Source organism: Mustelus asterias, chromosome 18 (assembly GCF_964213995.1).
Source record: "Mustelus asterias chromosome 18, sMusAst1.hap1.1, whole genome shotgun sequence".
NCBI classification, from domain to species: Eukaryota; Metazoa; Chordata; class Chondrichthyes; order Carcharhiniformes; family Triakidae; genus Mustelus; species Mustelus asterias.
The window spans coordinates 64320275-64341690 of NC_135818.1; the positions used below are offsets into that span (position 1 = coordinate 64320275).

At 40.3% G+C, this 21416-nt stretch overlaps 1 protein-coding gene across 1 annotated transcript in view; it reads right to left on the reverse strand.

Moving 5' to 3' along the window:
- fancm (FA complementation group M) overlaps positions 1-21416 on the reverse strand; it is a 118014-nt gene that overhangs the window by 66311 nt on the left and 30287 nt on the right. Inside the window, exons 5-7 of the mRNA XM_078234159.1 lie at positions 5499-5630; positions 3071-3203; positions 582-692 (exon numbers count right to left, since the gene is read on the reverse strand). Of these exons, the coding sequence (XP_078090285.1) occupies positions 582-692; positions 3071-3203; positions 5499-5630 (376 nt within the window). The remainder of the gene's footprint in view (positions 1-581; positions 693-3070; positions 3204-5498; positions 5631-21416) is intronic.

Genomic DNA, 21416 nt, shown 5'->3' on the forward strand with positions numbered 1-21416 from the left:
AGTGGACATAGGAACAGAAAGGCCAATCAGCCCCTCAAGTCCGTTTCCCCTTCATGGCTGATTTGTGCCTTAGCTTGGTCCATCCACCTTGGTTTTATAATTTATTAACCTAACTAAATCTATCAGTCTGTTTTGAGATTTTCCAATTACCTAGCTTTCAACAACTCTTTGAAGAAAAGAGTGTTCCAGCAACATCAGCACAAAAATGTTCCAGCATCTAAGAAAGATCAACCTGAAGTTAAGATTATTTGAAGTGTGTTTTTAATTAATTTGGTCAGTCTCATTATTTTGTTTTATCTGTCTTAATATAACGTTAGTTATCTGATATCCCCATTATAAATGGTGCAATACAAATGCAAGTTTTCTTCTTTCTCTGCTTCCCTTTGTGCAACAATCTGAATATTGTCATTGTCTATGCTCCCTCGTGATGATGCAAGATTCTTGTATAACACTTTTTCCATACATTGAAAGAGACTCCATTTGATTCCATGTGTTATTACAACACAGTAGGTAAACACTGGAACAATATATAGAGAAAGAGGAACAAGCTATGCAAGAGAACATACACAATATTATGGTACCTATTTGGGAACTAAAGCGACTGCTTCCATTTGCGAACATGGCTTTCAGCTGCTCGTACATCTCCATGAAGTCAGTGTTTCTGCAGAGCTCGTTTCGTGCCCGTGTCATCCCTGCACAAAAAGTATTAAATAACAGTTTCTTTTTTCCAATTTCCTCATTATTTCAGATGTATAATGTGCTTAAGGAATACAAGTCTTTACTTTAGGAAAAAAGGTAGGCCTCCATTTATAATGTGTGCTAAATCTAGAATCTCGATTCAAGGGAGCTAATATAAAAACACAAAATCAGAAAAAGCTAAATAGTTGGAAGATTATAGTCCTGTGTTTTCAGAAATGAGTAAAGTTCACAAACTTCAGGAATAGAACAATGCTTAGGATTGGCTCATCAGCTCGCCAGTTTTATAACACCACATATTCAGCCCAGTCATGAACCCTATCAAATGTATTTAATGTACCAAACGCAAGTTCAGAATAATTCTGATTGGTAGCACAGAACTTGACTATCGTTGAAAAAAGATATGCTGTCAAAAGCTTATCATCTTGCACCCATCAGGACAGATTCGCAGTTTGAGCGAGCGTTTATGCAGGATGGGACTGAACAGATTGGTAGTAGGGTTACTAATTTACTCCATGCCGACGATGCACAAACTTCCTTCATTTTTGATTTGATCCATTTGTGCCACCATATTGCCTCAATAGATGACCACACATAAACCATACGTGCTTGAAACATGTCCGCACTGTAAGCTCATTTTATCAGTTTGGTAGCACAATTGATGATGCTGTCAACCTTTTAGTAAATCTCTCCGACCATGTACTTACTGAAAGCAAGAGTTTGTTCTTGCGCATGGCTTCAGTTTTGGTGTGCCTTTGTCCCATGTCAAATGGAAAGAAATATTTCCTGAGTGCAAACTCCTCTACTCCCAATTATTCCTCCACAAACCAGCATCCAATGAAGATGCTAAATCCTTGAAAGCGTGCCGAGCTGATCTAACGTACACATACCGAATGGCTTAGCAGATTTCCAGCAGCACTCCACAATATAAAAATTAGTTTTTGGAGCAGGTTCTATTATTCATCAAATTTTATTTAGTTGCTTACTTTGAAAACCAAATTAGGCCTGACTGAACAAGGTGCAACTTTTTATGGTGTTTCTAACAGCAATGTATGTGGGAGTGGGAAAGTTGATGTTCTCGCTTATTTCAATGATTGTCAGCTCACCTGTTGTCAATAGTGCTAAACTGAAATTTCAAGATTTCTGCACTAATCAACAAGTGGCCAACATCTTGAAGTCCTGGTCACTTTCAGAGTGGCAATGATGGTCAGTGTTACCGGTTTGCCATCAACCTTCCTCCCCCAGCAGCCAAAGTCTAGACTATTACGGACTCATCACCAACAGTAATTTCTAAGCTATGATAAATGACAACTCTTAAGAGTGCAAGACCCAAATATTTCTGGCTTGGAAACAATTTACACCACCAAGCCCAAATGTCAAATCTATACATCCTGGTTACTGAACACTCTGCTAAATCAATCCTTCCTATCCATACTTTTTAGGCCTCTCATAATTATACATCGCTAAAATAGCAAACACAGCCTACCCAGCCTTCCCTCATAACCAAAATCTGTCATCCTTGGCAATATCCTCTTGAATCTGCTCTGTATCCTCAAGTAGAATCACATCCTTCCTGTAATGTGGTGACCTTATCTGTGAGCAATACCGCAGCTCTGGTCTAGAGTTCTGTACAGTTCTAGCATAACCTCTCTGTTCTTATACTCTGCACCTCAGCTACTAAAGCATTCTGTATGCCTTCTTACCAGTCCTGCTACCTTCCAGGATCTGTGGACATACACACATGTCCCTGTATTCCTCTGCACTTCCCAGAGCTCTAGCACATAGTGTTTTTCCTTGCCTGTCTGCCTTGCCCAAATGCATTCCCTCACATTTCTCCAGATTGAGTTCTATTTGCCACTGTTCTGCCCAAGTAACTAGTTCATTCCTGTAGTCTACAGCTTTCTTCCTCACTATCAACTACACAGCCAATTTTGTATCATCTGCAAACTTCTTAATCGTAAAGCACTGATCTATACCACATGGAGTAAGGGAATCCAGTATTGAGGTTTCTGGAATATCAGTGGAAACAGCCTTCCAGTCACAAAAGTATCTGACCATTACCCTTGTTTCCTACCTCTGAATCAATTCAACTTGCCACTTTCACTTGGACTTCATGAGTTTTTTATTTTCTGACTAGTCTGCCAAACAGGACCTTGTCAATGGTCTTTTGAAAATCCATACAAACTATATCAAGTGAGCTTCCTTTACCGTCCCTCTGTATTATTTCCTCAAAAAATTCAATCACATTGGGCAGAAATAATATTCACCCAAGTCCATGCTAATTGCATAGGAAATGCTCTGGACATCTATTAAATAAGCTATCCATGCAGACAAGAAGCAGCAGTGTGTTATTTTGTCCATTTCACCATATTACCTTTAGATCCATCCATAATGCCTTCCAGGTAGCTATACAAGGATCGCATTCCCATTTGTAACAGAAGTTCATATCCATGGTAAAGGCTAATACAAAGAGCATAATCTCCTTCCACCATTCCTCGTTGAGCACCCTGAAAAAATAAGGAGTATTCGTTCAGAAGGGCGACAAGCTGATGGCACTTATTACCACCTTCCTCAGTCTGCAGTGATTTTCACTATGAATATCCGTTATAGATACGGTTATGTTTTTATTACAATGGGATAAGATAACATATTTGGTCCCAAGTTTCTTCACATTCTGTCTCAGTGAACTTCATTTCTTTCCAGGTTTTCCCTTTAAATAACCATAACTCTGAAACAGCTTTACAAGCTCCGTACAATTTTTAAAAGTCTTTTTATGACATTTGATTTTGTTTGGAAATTGGGTAACGGCCTTTAAAATCATAATTGTTCAAAGAACTTTTACTACACTCATGCAGGTAAAATATCAATCTGAATTTCATTTGCTCCTCCTTTGAGTCAATTTGGTTTGTTTGAAGTGTTCTTCCATGGCAGCAAAGCATCCTGGAGTTCCTGTTTAACGAGGTCCACCCTCAACAAATTCCATAATTCTGCTGCAATTTTAAGGGTTTTTGTTTGGAAAGTATGTGATTCACAGTATAGCTTTCTGAGTCAACTATGTGGATTGGTAGCTACCTTTAAACAGATGTCTATCATTGTGGGAATAGGCAACAGGTTCAGACAGTAGATCCTGAATCATTGGGTTGGATTGTGTGCAGCCTGAATGTAGAGAGGCACAGAATGGAATTAGGAAGCTGCACGTGCGCACATGCTCCCACCCCCACCCCTTATGGAATTAACCCCGTTCCCAAAGTCTGAGAAAAGTCCCTTGTCCCAAATCAACCACCAGTGTAGTATAACTCTTTGAGGTAATTTCAGCAAACAGTTACCACCCACAAGTTACTGTTAAGTTTAGGAAGTCTTTCTTCGGTTCAGCGGAGTGCTTTTTAATGAGGGTTTCAAACAGCCTCTTGGAGCCTAAAATTCTATGTTTTGAGAGAGTTCTGCTTTCCATCTGGGCGTAGTTATGGTCATGACTGCATATCAGCTATTGTCTTCGCCTGAACCTCTGAGAAACTAACCAGCTACTAATATACCATATTTCCCTTTTGATCTCCTTTCTAAACAACGCGCCTTGAACCAGTCTTTTAACACATAAGTGTGAATTGCGATCTTTTCTCTCCCCTTTGAACTCACCTCTTCTACAGTTTCAACACCTAAAATTCTATAATCCATTTTTCCCTACGTCATTTAAGTAAACACCCGTTTCCCTGCTAGGTTCATCCGCATATCAAAAACCGTCCAAACAGTTGCACTCTTTATCAGTTTCCCTTTTATCCAACTCATTATTTTATCCAAAATTTCTTTCATCTTCATCCACTTTGGTAGCAAAAACAGGAGGGCAGATTACTATCTGAATAGCCATACATTACGAGACCTGGATGTCCTCGTACACCAGTCACTGAAGGTAAGCTCGTGAGTGCAGCAGGCAGTAAAAAAGGCAAATGGTATGTTGGCGAGAGGATTCAAATGCAGGAGCAGGGATGTCTTGATGCAATTATACAAGGTCTTGGTGAGGCCACACCTGGAGTATTGTGTGCAGTTTTGGTCTCCTTGTCTGAGGAAAGATGTTCTTGTTCCGGAGGGAGTGCAACGAATGTTTGCCAGACTGATTCCTGCGATGGCAGCACTGACGTAGGGGGAGAGGTTGTGTCGGTTAGGATTCTACTCGCTGAAGAATGAGGGGGGAATCTCATAGAAACCTATAAAATTCTGACAGGACTAGACGGGTAGATGCAAGAAGGATGTTTCCAGTGGTGCAGGTGTCCAGAACCAGGGGTCACAGTCTGCGGATACAGGATAGACTACAGAGATGAGGAGAAATTTCTTCACCCAAAAAGAGTGGTCAACCTGTGAAATTCATTACCACAAAAGTAGTTGAGGCTAAAACATTGTACGTCTTGAAGAAATTTGTTCTTGGGATGTGCGTTTTGCTATTACTCAACCAAATTGCCCTCGAGAAGGTTGTAGTGAGTAGTCTCCTTGAACCACTGCAATCCTTGTGATGCAAGTACGTCCACAATGCTGTACAATTACAAAATGGTAATCAAAGGATCAGTTATACCTGGTCAATTAGTGATGCAGAGCGATGCCGTCACCACGGGTTCAATTCCCATGCTAGCTGAGGTTATTCATGAAGGCCCTGCCTTTCTCAACCTTGCCCCTCACCCCAGGTATGGTGACCCTCAGGTTAAATCACCACAGTCATAGCCTACGATCATCTGGGACTATGGCAACTTTACCTTTAACTTTATATCTGCTGAATGTTATAACATGTCAAGATGATTTAAAAAATGGCTATTTACCATAATGTTTGTTGGAGGATTTTTTCTAAATTGTTCTCGTGAAAGAACAATTTGGTACTTGGTCAAATTTGCTACATCTTTACGAAGTAGGGCTCCAGCCTTGAGTAGACGTCTTGTAAATGTTTCCAAAGTCTAAAATGAAAGCAGAGAATGCCATTTTAGTTGAAAACATTTTAAAAATTTGTACCAATTGTTAAATTTGGCAAAGCATTATCCATTGTCATAAATACAAATACTTCTGAATGAGTTGGTGCTCATTCCAGTCAGATCGCGACATTCACACCGCCGCTGTGGAAAACATGATGCTGAACAGTTTTTTGAATTGCAACAACCAGTCATTGGAGAGTTTGAAACCGACATTTTCAATTGACTCAGCAACCAACTTGGCCTTCCCCTGACATATAACTACCAAAAACCTTGCTTATTCACATCGGCCTGTCAAAACCAACACCGTTAAAACTTCTTATATGCAGGGCCAGCACATCCACTAGGCAATCACCACTGTTTGGAATGGGACGGGAGGGGAGATGACTGCCAGCTTTTTTTTTTAAAAAAGGGAACAGAAAGCCAGTCAGATTGGCGTTGATGAGAAAATAGCAAATTTGTCTCCACTTGCCTGCAGAGTAGGTTATTTATACTGAAAGGAGGGGAATTGTGTCCATTACTCCAGTTATGCTTTCCCTTTAGCAATTGTGGGAATATTTCACCTTAAATCACTGTTTTAATCGCTTTTCAGACCACCTCATGTGGTCATTGTGACAATGTACTAACGCACCCACCATCCTTTAATTGGGTGAGAATCATGGTATCTTTTAGTTACAATCAACATGCTATTGAAAAGCAATTGATGTAATGCAAAATGCAAACAGCACTCTGATAAAGAAAGATTAAAACTAAAATGAAAGCAAAAAGACTGCAGATGCTGGAAATCTGAAATGCTGGATCAACCAAGCAGGTCTGGCATAATCCGTGAAGAGAAACAAAGTTAACGTTTCGGATCTAATGACCCTCCCACAGAATATTAAACCTATTGTGAATTGGCTTTGTCTCTTGTTAAACTCAGTCAAGCATTTGTGTTTTATTTCTGTTCCAAAATGCAGTAGGGTGAGGGAAGAGGTGGGACAAATGAGCACAATGCAGGCGAATGCAACAGCAATTAGTAACACATACAAATGTAACACATACAGAAATTAAATGCAAATATTTTGGACAAGAAATCAAAATCTAGCAATTGAATATTTTTAAAATTATGTTAAAGTTAGCTTTACAATTTCAAGTGGTTAATGTCTTAGTCCAGTGATGATGGAACTTGGCAAATCTGATACAACATTAGAGATCTCCTATTAATGGCAATAAACCCTCTGTGCCATAATCTAGTTTAACCACTACATTAAAATTTATGGCCTGGGCAGCTGCCAGTAAATATTCATTTGCTGGACAACGATGTGGTGAGACATTTTTCTTTATGGATAGTCTAGCTTTAAGATTCTTTGTTATCACAATTTCTGCACCAACAATCTAATTAGGTGGAGGGGGCTGCACGGTAGCAGAGTGGTTAGCACTGCTGCTTCACAGCGCCAGGGACCCAGGTTCGATTCCCGGCTTGGGTCACTGACTGTGTGGAGTTTGCACATTCTCCCCGTGTCTGCATGGGTTTCCTCCGGGTGCTCCGGTCTCCTCCCACATTCTGAAAGACGTGCTGGTTAGGTGCATTGACCCGAACAGGTGCCGGCCTGTGGCGACTAGGGGAATTTCACAGTAACCTCATTGCAGTGTTAATGTAAGCCTTACTTGTGACTAATAAATAAACTTTTTTAAAAAGTACTTTGGAAGTTACAAATATTCAGAGTCTTTTTTTTAAACTCGAGACTTCTACTAGAATAATTTTTGATTTCCCTATTTGATTTTTTTTTGGCTCCATGTGATCACAAAAGGGTTTGGGAATCTTGGCACAATGTTGTATTAATGCGATTAAGATGTAAACATGAGAAGGAGAAACAGCCAGGATTCTTTAACAGGAGTAAGGTAAACAGTATTGTTTGCATTTGAAACCACAAAATCAATAGCTTTGAATTACAATTCGGTATTCATCACAGTCAAAGAAATCGATTTTTAGCGTTGCAAATATTTTGAAATCGCAGTAAACGGACAGATAATGTTCTGTATGGTGAAGCTGCAGAAAAGAAAAATCACAAATTAATGTATTGGGATAGTTTCAGATATTATAGATGTAATAGTCATTTGCAACTACTGGGACACCTTGGGGATCAATACATTTAGCAATATGACTGCATTAGTGCTATAAAAGGAAAAGAAAATGATGTGAGGGAAATCATATTGGAGGAATTAAAGTTGTCTCAAGACACTGATTTAAACTAACCAAACATTTTTTCTTATGACATCAGCTATGATATAACGTGCTCGAAGATAATACACTTGTCAATCTGCATATTTAAACATCCCACATGAATCGTAGAGTGTAAATCTCACTATTTGCCTAGTACATCAGTATCTCATCCCAAGTCCAAATTTCTAGCATTTAAGTCATCATGAAATATGAACGCAAAATAGTCTCAAGCATTTGAGCAACAAACAGGTGAAGCTAATTCATTCACGCTGCTACTATGCAGTAGCAACACGAGTTGTACCCACCACTAACAGGATGCTGCCATCAGCTAAAATTATGTTCTGCCTATCACACAAATGAGTAATGTGGTATATGGATTTTAGTACCAGTGTAATGCTAGATATGTAGGCTGCACATCCCAAAGACTGGCAGATCGGATCACACAGCATGTTCCAGCTGCTGTTCGCAACAGACAAGGTACAGATTGTACCCCACCAGCCCGTGCTTGCAAAGCTCAACATTAGATGTGATTCTGCGATTGGACAACATTTGTTAAATGATCCTCAGGTGATTGGCAATCGGGCTCCCAGTGTGGCAAATCTGCATGTACTGGAAGCTACATATATTAATACACAGGGCCCTGTTCTTTGCAGACAAAGAATATGTACAGATATTACATCTGTTTCAGCTTAACAAAATAAGTGACATCCATTCATTGACTCTTTCCTCAGGAAAATGTCATGACTAATCAGGGTCAAGCTGTCTGCTTAAATTTCAAACAATGCTTGGCAGTTAACTTTCAGTCAACGTCAACTTATGTATTCCCCATGACAGTGCCTCTACCAATCAGAGTCCACTTGCAAACTAATCAGCACTCTCTTCTCATGCAGTACAAATTGTTGTTTTCCCCTTATGTTGGTATTCTTGCAAAGCGTCCTGATGAGTGTAAGATGAAAAGCTTTTTGACATGTTCTTTTTTTCAGCAACACTAAAGTTAATTTGAAAGTTTTTTTATTGTTTAATTGAGTATTCAGCGTGCTTGGGGAATGGGAGATGCCAGATAATCAAAAATGATGGTTCGCCAAGAGTGCAGTGAATAGAGCTAAGGGAACATGTAGCAAAGCGAGAGCAGCCACAGATAACAACTACCCATTAGTAAATAATTTTTGAAAGGAATGTGTGTGCGTGGGCGGCAGGCTGAAGGTTCACCCAGGGCGGAAAATATCCGGTTTCTATGAAGCTATGACCACATTCCTCATTTACTGCTACATGCACAGCTTTTGTCTTTTGACAGTGTGTCATGGAGTCATAGAGGTTTACAGCATGGAAACAGGCCTTCGACCCAACTTGTCCATGCCGCCTTTTTTTTTTAAAACCCAAGCTAATCCCAGTTGTCCACATTTGGCCCATATCCCTCTATACCCATCTTACCCATGTAACTGTCTAAATGCTTTTTAAAATATAAAATTGTACCCGCCTCTACTACTACCTCTGGCAGCTTGTTCCAGACACTCACCACCCTGTGTGTGAAAAAATTGCCCCTCTGGACACTTTTGTATCTCTCCCCTCTCACCTTAAACCTATGCCCTCTAGTTTTAGACTCCCCTACCTTTGGGAAAAGATATTGACTATCTAGCTGATCTGTGCCCCTCATTATTTTATAGACCTCTATAAAGGTCACCCCTCAGCCTTCTACACTCCAGAGAAAAAAGTCCCAGTCTATCCAGCCTCTCCTTTTAACTCAAACCATCAAGTCCCAGCATCCTAGTAAATCTTTTCTGCACTCTTTCTAGTTTAATAATATCCTTTCTTTAATAGTACAAGTTATTGATTTATCAGTTTTGAATCAGATTTCTGCCACCACCAGTACTATTTTCAAAATTATCCACGAAATTCACTTTGCAACTATCTGGTCTTCTTAATTGTCCAGAATTAAATTAATTATCTGAGGTTCCTTAAAATATTATAGTGTCAATTACAATTGCAGCTTTATAAATCAGTACTTGATTAAGATTAGTATGAACCAATACACTCATCAAAAAAAAAGCTTATGTTCACAAGGTTCATCTCACAACTCAAAAGAAAGGGAATATAAATTGTTTGCCAACATGCACCTGTTTGTGAAAGGAGGGCACATTGTGAAAATTAAAGATGTAAATGAATGGTTGGCAATGTAGTGTAAAAACATGATACATTTATAAATTATTCAGGATTCTTTCAAAATAAAAGGGTATGGTATGGGAGAGCTGGGTTTCACAAGTAACAAATATTTGCAGAGACCATGAAGCTGGAATCAAAAACTACACTGCTGGGGCTACAGGGCAGGCAGGTTAAGCAAGTCTCAAATAAGACTGATCATAAAGATAGAAAATAGTCATCACGTGGGCGTGGACTCAAATTTCAAAGCGACATGCATACATACACGAACTGCAGACCATGAAAAATACAAGCCAAGAGTAAAAATAAAGGGAGTTTACCCTAAAAATTTAAGTATCCATATGTAAGAAGCATTGGAACTAATATGACAGAACTGAAATGTTGTTGCAACAATCAGAACAATAATGTCAAGAGCAGAAATAGGGCTAACACCATCATAGAATCCCTACAGTGCAGAAGGCAGCTATTCGACCCATCAACAACAATCCCACCCAGGCCCTAGCCCCGTAACCACATTTACCCTGCTTATCCCCCTGACACTAAGCATGGCCGATCAACCTAACCTGCACATCTTTGGAGTGTGGGAGGAGACCGGAGTACCCGGGAGGAAACCCATGCAGACCTGGGGAGAACACGCAAATTCCACACAGACAGTGACCCCCGATGTGGGAATCGAACCCTGGGTCCCTGGCGCTGTGAGGCAGCTGTGCTAACCACTGTGCCGCCCATGAAAAGGAAAAGAAAATGATTAGGCCAGATTTTAAGGTCAGCAGTGAATCAAGGCTGCTTGTGGTTGCACTTGAAGGCAGTCTCGTGGAGAGATCTAGTGATCCTTATAGCAAGAATTTTACTTCCCTCAACGTGCAGTGGATTGCAGCACTTTCAACAATGGGATTTCCAGTGTGGACCTGCAATTATGTCAAACTCGCCAATCTAAAGAATTTTCACAAACATCCAATCAGGAAATGAAAAACACCAAAATCAAATCTTAATAAAAGATTCAGACATACACACGGGGTGAAGGTAAAAGTTGAATCCAAGGAAAAGTTGGTTTAAAAAAAATCAAGTACAGTAGAATTTCAATGAGTTGATTCCCAGGGGAACTATCTCCAAATTAGTATTAAACGGAGTTTTGTGATTGCCAAAAGGGCCCCATTCCGACATGGATGCATTTCTGTGTAACCCAAAATGCCTACAAACACAGTCTATGTCAAAAACAACAGATTCAAATGTCAATTGAAAACATAATTAAGCCGCAATTGTGTGAAAGCCTTTATTCAGCTTGTTCACATCTTACAATGACATGGCCTTGCTAGGGTTTTACATTGAAAAAGGTCAAGAGTTAGCTGTGGAAAGGCTCTGCAATTGTTTTCTGTTTAGCACGCTTCCAGATGTACACACAATACAGTCCGTCATGTCATCAACGCAGCCCCACACTTTGTTTTTTTCCCCAAGCTGCAGTGCAAAATGCCAGTGCACCCCATCGGCCTCTACTAGGGGAAGAGGCAGGTGAGCAGTAGGGTGGGCATTCATCGGACACTCTGGTTCATCAGCCTCCTTGGGCTCCTCGTGTGTACTGCATCTATGATTGCATCATGGCAGTTACATCATGTATCATATGGTATTATCTACCTGAATGCAAGTTTCCATGGTTGCTTCCAATGAAATTTCCAGCTTTCCACATCCAAGAGTAAAGTGCCTCATCATAGGGGTTATGTGGCCTCACCAAGCTCCTCCTCATTCTCATCATCTTGAGCACTTGTAATGTGTTTGAACCTAGCATGGTGGAAGCAGTTAGCAATTGTGGCTCCTTCATCATGAACATAACCTTCAGTACAGTTGGATTATACTTCTGCTTTTTATCACTGGCCTATAACTTTAGATTTGATTTATTATTGTCACATGTATTAACATAAAGTATTGTTTTTTGCACGCTATACAGTCAAAGCATACCGTTCATAGGGAAGGAAACGAGAGAGTGCAGAATGTAGTGTTATCGTCTTAGCTCGGGTGCAGAGAAAGATCAACTTAATGCAAGGTAGGTCCATTCAAAAGTCTGACAGCAGCAGGGAAGAAGCTGTTCTCGAGTCGGTTGGTACGTGACCTCAGACTTTTGCATCTTTATCTTGTATCTATATAACCTCCAGTAGTTGGATTGTACTCCTGCTTTTTAATCACTGGCCTTGACAACCTGAATCATGTCAGCAGAGCCTTTTCAATGTTGAGATAGGCAGCAGTTCTTATCCTCTTTCTTGCTGCAGAGAATGCCTGTTGTCAAACTGTTCCAAGATGCCTGCCTTCTGTTTCGTAATGACGAATTGCCCACTCCGCGCCACAGTTTTCCACTTGCAATATCAACCTCACCGCCTCTCTGATCAGTAATGCTTTTTCTCACAGGTCCTTTCAGAGGGAGATCTCAATATCTAACGTTGGCCATGATTTCATGCTCTTGTGGGGTCTAACTCTGCTCCGATTGGCCAGTGCAGTCATATGATAAAATTTACACAAATTTGGTTAATGCAGAGTGACCAGTGCTGAATTGCAGTTCACCACAGGCACCGTTCTATGGGAATTTCTATTCTATCAGCAGAAATGGTTCATAACTTTGACATAGTCGTGTCATCCGAATTTGACACATTGCGACTTCACTGTACTCAATCTTAACGGTGGCGCTTCACAGATATAAAATTATTTTTTCAGAGCCAGATATTGTTCAGCAATTGCCATTATCCAGGCCGCTATTAAAAACCCAGTTACACCCGAATGAATGAGGCTCAACATTTAATATTATAATAGCAATAGTAAAGCAGAAAGGTGAAAAGTTTCACCTCATCAACTAATTTTAATAATTGCTGGCTGAAGGAGGTGTGGGGGGGGGGGGGGGGAAGGTGGGGACCACAGCAGTGCCTGTGCCAAAACCGTAGTGGCAGACTGCAACTTCATGATTCCCATATAATCAGCGCATGGGTTAAATCCTAAAGTTGTGGTCGGTTTCAGCAAACACCGACTGTTCAAAAAACCACTGCAAAAATCTGGGCCTTATGTCACAGTTAATAGATTTAATCCAACTGCAAGATTACTAAAAATATAGACTTTGGTTGTAATGTCAAATCAAATTTTGACCACTGGAATGATCAGAATAAGCATTACTCAGACATGTGCAACTCGAATTTAATCAGTGCAAGAGCCAAACTTAAATCATTTTCAGAAGTCCAAACAATTTAGAAATCACTGCTCAGTCTTAACTGACCTACTTGTTGCATTTTTAAATATAGACATGAAAACTTAATAATTTGGCAAACATTGTAACCTGCATGGCAAATTGATCATATTTTGCTGTCCTTTAGTGATTTTTTTTCATGGGATGTTTCTGATTTAAGAGTGCACTCCTATATTTAAAGAGTGCACTCCTATCAGTTGGACTAATATTCCAGAGACCCAGGGCAATGCTCTGGGGACCCAGGTTCGAATCCCATCATAGCAGATGGTGAAATTTGATTTGAATTTTTTTAAAAATCTGGAATTAGAAGTCTAATAAATGACCATGAAACCATTGTCAATTGTCCTGAAAACCCATCTGGTTCACCAATGTCCGTTAGGGAAGGAAATCTGCCGTCCTTACCTGGTCTGGCCTATGTGTGACTCCAGATCCACAGCAATGTGGTTGACTCTTAAATACCCCCTGATGGACAAATATGGATAGACAACAAATACTGGCCCAGCCAGTGATGCCCACATCCCATGAAAGAATAAAGTCTAGAAAATGTGCAACTGGAGCATTCCAGTGGCCAGATCATGGAACTGGAATGCAACAGGTGGTCACATAATATTGGATATGCTTATTAGCCTTCATAGCAATGAAATATTACAGGACATAGCAAACTGTATCAATAATAATTTTGGGAAAAAAACACATACAAATTACTTCATATTTTCAGCTCCCAACGTTGACTCAATTTTTTGCCAAACAATTAGGAGTGGGCAAAAATCTTCACAATAGTATTTCTTCTTCACCCCAAGCAGTGAACTCCTGGGGACCACCCTTTATATCATTCTGTCGTGACAAGTCCAATTTAATATTTTCTACAACTGAACTGTCTTAATTTCGGCTTTTCAAAAAAGACTCGTTCTCTGGATGTACATCATTTATTGAACAACCCTTGTTGCTTTGAGAAGATAATTATGGTATGCCATCTTGAACTGACTAGCTTGCCAAACTACTTCAGAAGACAATTATGAGACAACCACAATGTGAGGCTGGAGACACAATGGCTAGATTGTAAGGACAGCAGGTTTATTTTCCTAAATCACATTAGTGAACCAGTTGGATCTTTACAACAATCCAACAGCTTTTACTGGTACCAGCTTTATTCCCAGATTTTTTTAAAAATGAATTCAATATAGCTGCAGTATATATACATTATAGCTTTAACGCAGCTACCTTAATGGGATTGTACATCAAGATCCTCTTGCGTTAAGCTTCAACGGGACAGCACCGAAGGATAATGCAGCCCTAGAACTAAATCGCACATCTTTAGACAGCACTTAAATTTAGATAATCCCAAAAGTAATTTCTCTCATGTTCTAATAGCAGATGGTAAAATCCTTTCATTCGCTGCCGTGTGTGCAGATTTTCTTGTTTTGGTTTTCTGTTTTTGTTTAGTCATCATTGGTGTACAACACCATACCGTCAGCCTCTCGATTTGTTAATAAGTGATCACAGACAAAAAAAAAGACACAATGAACAAAACTAACAACTTCTGTTTGCTTACCCATTTAACTAACAGAAATTTCAGAGCGTCTACAACATAGAAACTGATGTTATGATCCCATTGGTGATACTACTAGATGGGTAGATCCCAGAATGACACCCTGCCTCAGAAGACAGTACCACTTTCAGAAAACATGGAGGGTGGGTCATGGGGCTACCAATTTATTAAACATAAAAAGTTTGATTGTAATACAAATGTTTCTTCACTCCCTCTCACCTTCACAAATGTACACAGATTTCAAGGATAACACCCGACTCCAAAACCAAATCGCAGAGGGCACTCAACCAACCATTTGTGGATTTCTCCTCTAATTCCCCCCAGATGATTGCCACACAAGTCCTTTTTTTAATGATCCCAGTTGGTGTTACAACTGGGCAGGAAGATTCCAGAATGGAATCCTGGCTCAAAACGACTTCCACGTTTTTTATAAAATGTGGAGGAACAGAGTCACAGACTGCTAAATAGTTTTAACAATAAGAAAAAAAACATTAAACATGAAACATTGGATTATACTACAATACTCCTTTACTCCTGCTTTATCTTAACACACACACAGATTTAAAGATAACACGGATTACAAAATACATCTTAAGCTACAATGGTCTCTTAACACAAAATGTCCTTTTTAAGCACACAAGATGACAGTAGTCAACTACGCACACTGTGCTCTGAATCCCAAGTGAATGTATGTAAATGTCTCCTCAGAATTCCCGTAGATGATTGTCATATGAGAGTTTTCGAACTCCACTCCCAAAACACGCTTTAAAATCTTTTCACAATACTGCTTTCCCTTAGCGGTTTGCATTCCGAAATCCAGTCCAGGCTTTACAAATGACACTTTCAAACAAAGCTCCACTTTTAACAGCAAATTCAGTCCATGATTTTACACCAACCCTTTTGGAATTTCTTGGTCTTGAAGCCTTCTACAGAAACTCAGATCACGCCACTGATTTATTTGATCATTTCAAATGTCTCACAAACTGCAATAACGTCGCATGAACTTTAGCACGACTGAGATATCATTCTGGCCTCTCACTAATCAATACCTTTTCAACTCTGTGACTTTACTGAACAGTAAACTGCTCTTATTCCCAGTTTCCTCTGTTCTGAATCAGTTAAATAACCATTATTCCATAGCATGGATTTTTCTTCCAGTAGGCAGAGAGAGATGTTGTCTCTTTAGCTTCCTAAAACCAATTGCTTTTAGCTCAGCTTTGAGAGCTGCCTTCTTGCTCTGTACCCATCTCCAACTGCTCTGGCTTCCAGTTAAAACCAAGAACAAAGGAAAAACACTCTCTCTGGGAAGTATGCCTTTGGTTGCTAAGGAATGACTTGCCCTTCTCTAGGCTTATTTATTCTTCATGCCATAGCCCTCTAAAAGCACAATACAATCCCAGTTGGAACGTAACCAACCCACACACATACAAACACCCGTGTCCAGCATGAATCTAGGTAAAAGGTTTTAACCCTTCCAGGCACAGAAACGTTAAAATAAACCCACTTAAAACTATACCTTAATTTCCAATGTTTACCAATACAAATATAATTCCCTTAAAACTACCTTTGTTTTCCTAAGTTTCCAAGCTCCACTCTCAAGATGATGTGCTTTAAAATCTTCTTTCAAATAATGCTTCCTATCAGCTGTTTATATCAAGAATCCACCTTCCGGTTTTCCAACTCTCCTTTCAGGATGCCCTTTGTCACAGTGTCATACGATACAGAGGAGGGCCTTCGGCCCATCAATTATGAACCAACAGAACTACACTAACTCTAAGGTAATCCCACTTTCCAGCAATTGGCCCATAACCTTGAATGTTATTACATTTCAAGTGCTCATCCACGTACTTTTTAAAGGTTGTTCGATATCGTGCCTCTACTACCCTCTCCGGCTGTGCATTCCAGAGCACACCACCCTCTGGGTGAACATCGTTTCCTCAAAGCTCCTGCTTCTAAACCTCCTGCTTCTCACCTTAAAATTATTGACCCTTCAACTAAGAGAAACAGTTGCTTCCTATCCACACTTTCCATACTCCTCATAATTTTATACACCTCAATCTGGTTCCCCCTCAGCTTCTCTGTTCTAAAGAAAACAACCCAAGCCTATCCAGCCTCTCTTCATAGCTCAAATGCTTCATCCCAGGCAACATCCTGGTGAATCTCCTCTGCACCCTCTCCATTGCAAACACATCCTTACTATATTGAGACGACCATGACTGCATACAGTACTCCAGCTGTGGCCTAACCAAAGTTTTGTACAGCTCCAGCATAATCTCCCTGCTATTATAATCTATGCCACGACTGAAGGAGGCAAGTATGCTTTAACTAACTTATTAACCTGTTCTGCTGCCTTCAGGGGCCTGTGGACAAGCACCCCAAGATCTCTCTGTTCCTCTGAGCATCCTTGTGTGCTGCCATTCATTGAGTACTCTCTTATCTTATTACTCCTTCCAAAGTGCAACACCTCACACTTACCTCTAGATTTGGGAAAGGTTCCATTAGATTGAAAGATAGCAAATGTAACTTCTTTATTCAAAAAGGGATGGAGACAGAAAGCAGAAAACTATAGACTAGTCAGCCTAACATCAGTCATAGGGAAAATATTAGAAGCCATTATTAAAGCTGTTTTAGCAGGACACTTGGAAAAACGCAAGACAATTAGGCAGAGACAACACGGGTTTGTGGAGGGGAAATCATATTTGACCAATTCATTCAAATTCTTGGAAGAAGTGACTAGTGCTGTGGATAAAGAGGAACCGGTGAACGTACCATATTTAGATTTCCAGAAGGCATTTGATAAGATGCCACATCAAAGATTGTGTAGGGGGTAACATATTAGCATGGACTGAAGATTGGCCAGCAAACAGGAAAGAGCTGGCATGTATCTTTTTCTGGTTGGCAGGATGTGTCGGGTGGTGTGCCACAGGGAGCAGTGCTGGGGCCTTAAATTTTTTAATTTATGTAAATGACTTGGGTGAAGGGACTGAAGATATGGTTGCTAAATTTGCTGATGATACAAAGATAGATAGGAATGTAAATTGTGAAGAGGCCACAAGGAGGCTATAAAGGGACACAGACAGGTTAAGTGTCAGGCAAACATCCAGGAAATGGAATATAATGCGGACAGATTTGAAATTGTCTATTTTGGCAGGAAGAATAAAAAAGATTATCGAAATAGCGAGAGATTGCAGAGTTCTGAGGTGCAGAGTGATGTGGGTGTCCTACTGCATGAATCAAAAAAGGCTAGTATACAGGTACAGCAAGTAATTAGGAAAACTAATAGGAAGTTATAATTTGTGAGGGGAATTGTTCACAAAAGTAGAGAGATTATCCTTCAGTTTATCTGAGGTAGTGTGTAAAATACTGGTCACCTTACTTAAGATGCAAATGCACTAGCAGTTCAGAGAAGGTTTATTAGACTAATACCAGGAATAGGTGGGTTGTCTTGTGAGGAAAGGTTGGAGAAGTGAGGTTTGTATCCACTAGAGTTTAAAAGAGTAAGTGGCAACTTGATCAAAACCTTTAAGATTCTGGATGTGGTGAGGATATTTCCTCTTATCGGAGAATCTAGAACCAGGGATCACTTTAAAAATAAAGGGGTTGCTCATTTAAGGCGGAAATGAGGAGAATTTCTTTTCTCGGAGGGTCGTGCATTTCTGGAAAAGCTTCTTCAAAAAGCAGTGGAAGCAGAGTCTTTGGCTACTTTTAAGGCAGAGCTAGATAGATTCATGATTAAGAAGGGGGTGAAAGGTTATCAGGAATGTGGGATTGAAATTACAATCAGATCAGAAATGATGTTATTGAATGGTGTAGCAGCTCAAGGGGCTGAGTGGCCTACTCCTGCTCCTAGTTTGTGTGTATTTTCCCAGGTGCTGATCCAGTGATCATCTCCAGTCTGTTTTACTGTTTTTATTTATCTACATTTATGCCCCAAAAATATACTGAGAATAGTTTTACGCACTAAATTACTAGAAGACAAACAAATTGAGGTTCTCAATGAAGAAACACTCCACATTGTAAGTTACAAGTAAACCTAAGGTTAGAGTATGGTAATCCATACAGTAGGGTAACAATGCACTTGCTCTCCATACCACCCATTAAGAGAGAGTCTGGTAACTGTTAGCCGCCTAGCTGATTTCAAATTGACATTTTCCTAATGACAAAAACTAGTTACAGTCTTCATTTCTCGGGGAGTGTAAAGCAAGGGTCAAGATCAAAATCGTGATGGGAACCTGGAGTCAAGACTACTGTAAACTCAGTAATCCAATACTCGCATCATGCAAACCGACCCACAGTAATCCGGCACACTTTGAAAATTGGCTGGATCGCTGAATAGACCCGGAGGACTAGAAATGTACTGGACCAGCAATTTTACTCACTTCGCTCCACGTAAACCTGCAAGGTGAATACCCTAATATACTGAATGCTGTGGGATATGAAGCAGGTGGTTTACCAGGGTAGGCGAAAACTGCGGAATATTAGCAGCATTTATAACGATTAAAATTATAGATTAATGTGAACAAACTGACTTTTCTAAACCTTGTCTCAATACAGAAACAGAGACATTACGGTACTCGACGCTCCCGTTAATCAATTGTTATATACTTCAAAGGCCAAGAATATGTTTGTGACAAAACTGAAAACAAATCTTTAAATCTTTCATCACAGGCTTGTTTTAATCCAGTGTACTGACCTATATGTGGAACAGCTGCCACTCTGATAGAGGGCGAATAGAAAACCTGGATCTGGAGTAGTTTAAAATAATCCTCCAATCTGAGAAGCAAAAACGAATGCCTGAACATAGAGCACCCAAGATCACACTTATTGTAGAATTAATGCTAAAAGATATATTTTTTAAAAAGGTTGGTCTCTACCCCATCAACTCCAGTGAGTAAGTAGATGGTTAACGAACAATGCCTTGGGAATTTTTATGGATTTTCACCCTGGGCCTGACTAAAATCAAACAGGACTTTTGCTCCCCTTGCAGTCAGAGAAATGCACTCCACTCAGCTACATAAAACATGTCCCCCTCTCAAAGTACTGCAACAACAGTGTAACTCATTGCCAAGACCCATTTCAACATCTTCCTTACTCCATCAACACTTTAAAACAAAATCGTTGTTGGGGGGGGATATCCTCTTCCAAAACTGCTCACTGCATTCAAGGATAATCTTGGAGCAAAGATAACACCTCAGCCGAGCTTTTTATTCAACCATCACATTTTGTTAAACTCCTTCCCATGCCCCTCCATCCTCACAGCCAGTAAATGAAAGGAGAACTTGGTCAGCAGCATTGGGTGGCATGGTGATTAGCACTGCTGCCTCACAGGGCCAGGGACCCTGGGTTCGAGTCCCGGCTTGGGTGACTGTGCGGAGTCTGTACGTTTCCCCATGTCTGTGTGGGTTTCCCTCTGAGGGCTCCGGTTTCCTCCCACAGTGCAAAAGACATGCTGGTTACATGCATTGGCCATGCTAAATTCTCCTTCAGTGTTACGCGAGGCACCGGAGTGTAGCGACTAGGGGATTTTCACAATAACTTCATTGCAGCGTTAATGTATTTGATTTGATTTGTTGTCACATGTATTAGTACACGGTGAAAAGTATTGAGTATTGTTTCTTGCGCGCTATGCAGACAAAGCATACCATTCATAGAGAAGGAAACAAGAGGGTGAAAAATGTAGTGTTACAGTTAAAGCTAGGGTTTAGAGAAAGATCAACTTAATGTGAAGTAGGTCCATTCAAAAGTCTGAAGACAAAAGGGAAGAAGCTGTTCTGGAGTGCATAAGCCTACTTGTGACACTGATAAATAAACTTAAACTTGAAGCACTCTATTCAATGGTCTCTATCAAATCCGCCCCCATCCCCCAATCCTCCCCACCAAACTTAATTTGACTGAGGTCATTGTGGTGGGGTTTATAAACAAACTCCATTCCCTCGCCACAGATTTCATTCTGCTCCCTGGTCAGTATCTCAGCTTGAGGCAAACTGTTCAAAACCTCAACAGCTGAGCTTCCAACCCCATATTAACTCGCTTGCTTTGCCTTTGTATCAACTGTTGCCTGGTTACACTTCTCTGAAGGGCATGGGATTCTTCCCCACTTTAAAAAGCAAAGATGCAAGTCGCTGTTGTACGTGGAGCTATAAGGTAGCCACATCTTAAGTACAGATCTAATTTTAGGATGTTCCAGCTGGGAGGTGTTGCAACAAACCACTAAACAAGCATAGCCCACGAGACCAATTTACGATAAAACAAATGTTTGAATGAACTCTACGGAGCAAGGATGGAAGCAGTGGATGCTGGAAATCTGGAAGAAAAACAGAAAATTCTGGAAAAACTCAGCAGGTCTGGCAGCATTGGGTGCAGAGAGAAACAGAGTTAACATTTTGAGTTGGCATGACTCTTAAGAGTCATGCTTTGAGTCAGCATTTTGTTTGTATGTGTACAATGCAGGGGCTTCTTGGGGGTGATATACAGTACAGATAAATTCAGGACACCATCCCATGTTCAAGATTAAATAGTATGACAAACCTAAACTGGCAAAGGCGGCCATTCGGCCCATCGAGTCTGAACCGACAACCATTCCACCCAGGTCCTATCCCCGTAATCCCACATATTTACCCCGCTAATCCCTCTAACCTACACATC